At 41.3% G+C, this 3,181-nt stretch overlaps 1 protein-coding gene across 1 annotated transcript in view; it reads right to left on the bottom strand.

Moving 5' to 3' along the window:
- Positions 2,321–3,181, bottom strand: part of LOC110390262 — a 6,400-nt gene continuing 5,539 nt past the window's right edge. Inside the window, exon 3 of the mRNA XM_021381516.1 lies at positions 2,321–2,481. Within this exon, the coding sequence (XP_021237191.1) occupies positions 2,321–2,481 (161 nt within the window). The remainder of the gene's footprint in view (positions 2,482–3,181) is intronic.

The following is a 3,181-nucleotide window of genomic DNA, read 5'->3' as shown; positions in this document are numbered from 1 at the left end:
AGTAAATTAGTTTGTTTCTCCTCAGACTGTTGCCGCTGTTCTTTGCTCTCAGGGCCATCTCCCTACCCTTTTCCCCTTTCCCCTTTTCCCGGGACATGGGCCCTTGGGTCCCCCGTCCCCTTTGTCACGGAATCGGGCCTAACGCCCGTAAACCATTGACATAGTTCCAGTGTCCTTTTCAGACTTAGTCTGGAGTTTCAAGAAAAACTCTACTTTCTTTCTGGCCTGGAAGACATGAAATGTTGTGGAAATGTTCCATGTATAGTTTGTATTAGAATTTGAAAGGAGTAGTATATATTTAGTGACACCAAACTTCAGTTTTAACTAAATCTGAACTGAATTCCATCAAGTCTTTATTGAACATAATTTCTTTTTTCCTAATTCTGACAAATTTGAGGACATTTTGAGTGACAGCAAAAGGGAAATCTGTGAAAAGCAAGGTTTCTCTCAACAATTTTGAGACTATTTAAAACAAATCGGATGTTGGCTTTCTCATGATAACTTCAGCATTATTTCCGAGAGTTAGACTTTTTTCCTCTGCAGATGATTTTAAATGAGCTTCTGAGGATGTTTATTGAAACAGAATATTGGCCTTAAAAACATGTGTTTGTTTTTTTTTCTTCCTTTTTCTATGTGAATCATGACCCAAAAACTGCTTACAGTTTCAGAAGTTCAGAACAATGACAGAGTTCAGGAGGCTGTTTTGTTTGTTTTTGAAAGGCATTAGCTTATACTTCAGCCGGAAGCCAATGCTGTAAAAGAAACTACACACTTCTATTTAAAGTCTGGTACTTCAAAGCAGAATCGCTGGACAGCTGTTCAAGTGATCTTTGATCCAGAACCTATTCATTTATGTATTCTGTTCAATACTGAGCTCTTTGTGAACTATGAAACACTTTTTCATCACAGCGCAAACAGAGCTAGGCAGGTACCTTCCAGTTCTCAATAATAAAAGTCACTTGATTTGTTCAGTTTAGAAAAGAGGAGGCTGAGGGGAGGCCTCATGGCGGCCTACAGCTCCTCACAGGGATCAGAGGGGCAGCAGTGATCTCTGCTCTCTGGTGACAGTGACAATAGCCAAGGGAATGGCATGGAGCAATGCCAGAGGAAGGCCTAGTGAGGGTTAGGAAGAGGTTTTTCAGAGGGCAGTGGGCATGGCCCCAGGCTGCCAGATTTCAAGAAGTGCCTGGACAACACTTTCAGACATAGGGATTGAATTTTGGGTTGTTCTGTGTGTAGTCAGGAGTTGGACTTGGGGATCCTTGTGATTCTCTTCCAACTTGGGATATTCTGTAATCTATGATCTGTGAACATGATAATTCTTTATGCACTACACTGCAGAAATTTCTTTTCACATGATTTAAGAAACCAAAGTCACCACTGCTTTTTGATGTGTTGCCTTAAACCTAATCTGTAGTATAAGTGTTTATCACTACGTAACTTAAAGTAGCTTTATTTTACAATGAAAAGAGAATGTGTTAAAGAACTGGCATGTCATTACAAACAACTCTCTCATTGCTAATTGTTATTAAAAAGTAGAACACCAGTGATAAGTGTGGTCTGTTCTGTTGATTTAATAATTTATAGATCAATTCTTTTTTGATGTTGCTTCTATAGGCGGCAGCTTTACACCTCTATCAGACTGCTCTAGAAAGTTATATATCAACAGTTACAAGGTTGCTGTGTGTTGGCTATTTAGGATACCTTTTGGTCAATCACAACTGGCTAAAGACAATAATTAATTACCCTTTGTTTTATAATATTCCTTCATGCAGTATTGGTTACAGCATCTTTCATTTCTATTTTCTGTTGACTTAAATTTCTCATTATTGTAATGTACTTTCTAATGTTTCTTACTTTCCTTTGAATGGTCCACATTCCAATTTTTTTGCTGCAGCACTTGAGAACTAAAAAAAAGGACTGTCCACAGCTGAATCTTGTGGAACTACTTATTCGGAATGGAATCTCCAAGCAAATGGAAGAAAATGGAAGAAGGTTCTCAGGAGTACTCAGCATGGGTTCCCCAAGGGGAAATCATACCTGACCAGTCTGATAGTCTTCTAGGATTTCATGACTAGCTGAATAGATGAGGTGAGAGGGGTGGATGTTATCTACCTTGACTTCTGCAAGGCTTTTGATGCTATTTTTTGATGCTTAATCAAGGATGTAATAGGAGGTAAGATTAGGTAAGACGTAAGATTAGGAAGTGTGGGACAGATAAGTGAAGAATGAGGTGGATTGAGAGCTGGCAGAACTCAGAAGGTTGTGGTCAGCAGCACAGTCTAGCTGGAAACATGTAGCTAGAGTTGTTCCCCAGGTGTCAGTACTGCATCTGGACTTGTTTAACACCTTCATCAGTAACCTGGATGAAGGGACATAGTGCATCCTCTGCAAGTTTGTTGATGATACAAAGCTGGGAGGAGTGGTTGACACACCAGAAGGCTGTACTGCCATTCCGTGAGGCCTGGACAAGCTGAAGAGCTGGGTAGAGAGGAATGTTATGAGGTTCAACAATGGCAAATGTAGAGTCCTACACCTGGGAAGGAATAGCTGCACACATTAATACAAGTTAGGGACTGATCTACTGGAAAGGAGCTCTGCAGAGAAGGACCTAGGTGTCCTTGTGGACAGCAGGTTGACCATGATCCAGCAATATGCCCTTGTATTCAAGAAGGCCAGTGTTACCCTGGAATGCACTAAGAAGATCGTGGACAGCAGGTTGAGGAAGGTGATCCTCCCCCTGTACTCTGTCCTGGTGAGGCCACATCTGGACTATTGTATCCAGTTCTGGGCTCCCCAGACACAGAACTTCTGGAGAGACCAGCAAAGAGCTACAAAGATAATGAGGGGCCTGGAACATCTCCCTTATGAGGAAAGTCTGAGAGACCTGGGAATATTTAGCTTGGTGAAGAGAATGCTTATAAAGGAAGTTCCATCTGAACACGAGAAAAAACTTCTTTACTTCTAGGATGACAGCACTGGAATAGGCTGCCCTGAGGCATTGTGGAATCTCCTTCTCAGGAGATTTACAAAACCCATATGGATGCTTTCCTGTTCAACCTACTGTAGAGAACCTGCTTTAGCAGTGGAATTGGACTAGATGATCTCCTGAGGTTCCTTGAAAGCACACTCACACACACACACAGACACACACACAATAGCAGCAAGAAAAGCTTTTTTT

This window comes from Numida meleagris, chromosome Z (assembly GCF_002078875.1).
Source record: "Numida meleagris isolate 19003 breed g44 Domestic line chromosome Z, NumMel1.0, whole genome shotgun sequence".
NCBI classification, from domain to species: Eukaryota; Metazoa; Chordata; class Aves; order Galliformes; family Numididae; genus Numida; species Numida meleagris.
This window is presented reverse-complemented; position numbering and strand designations above follow the sequence as displayed.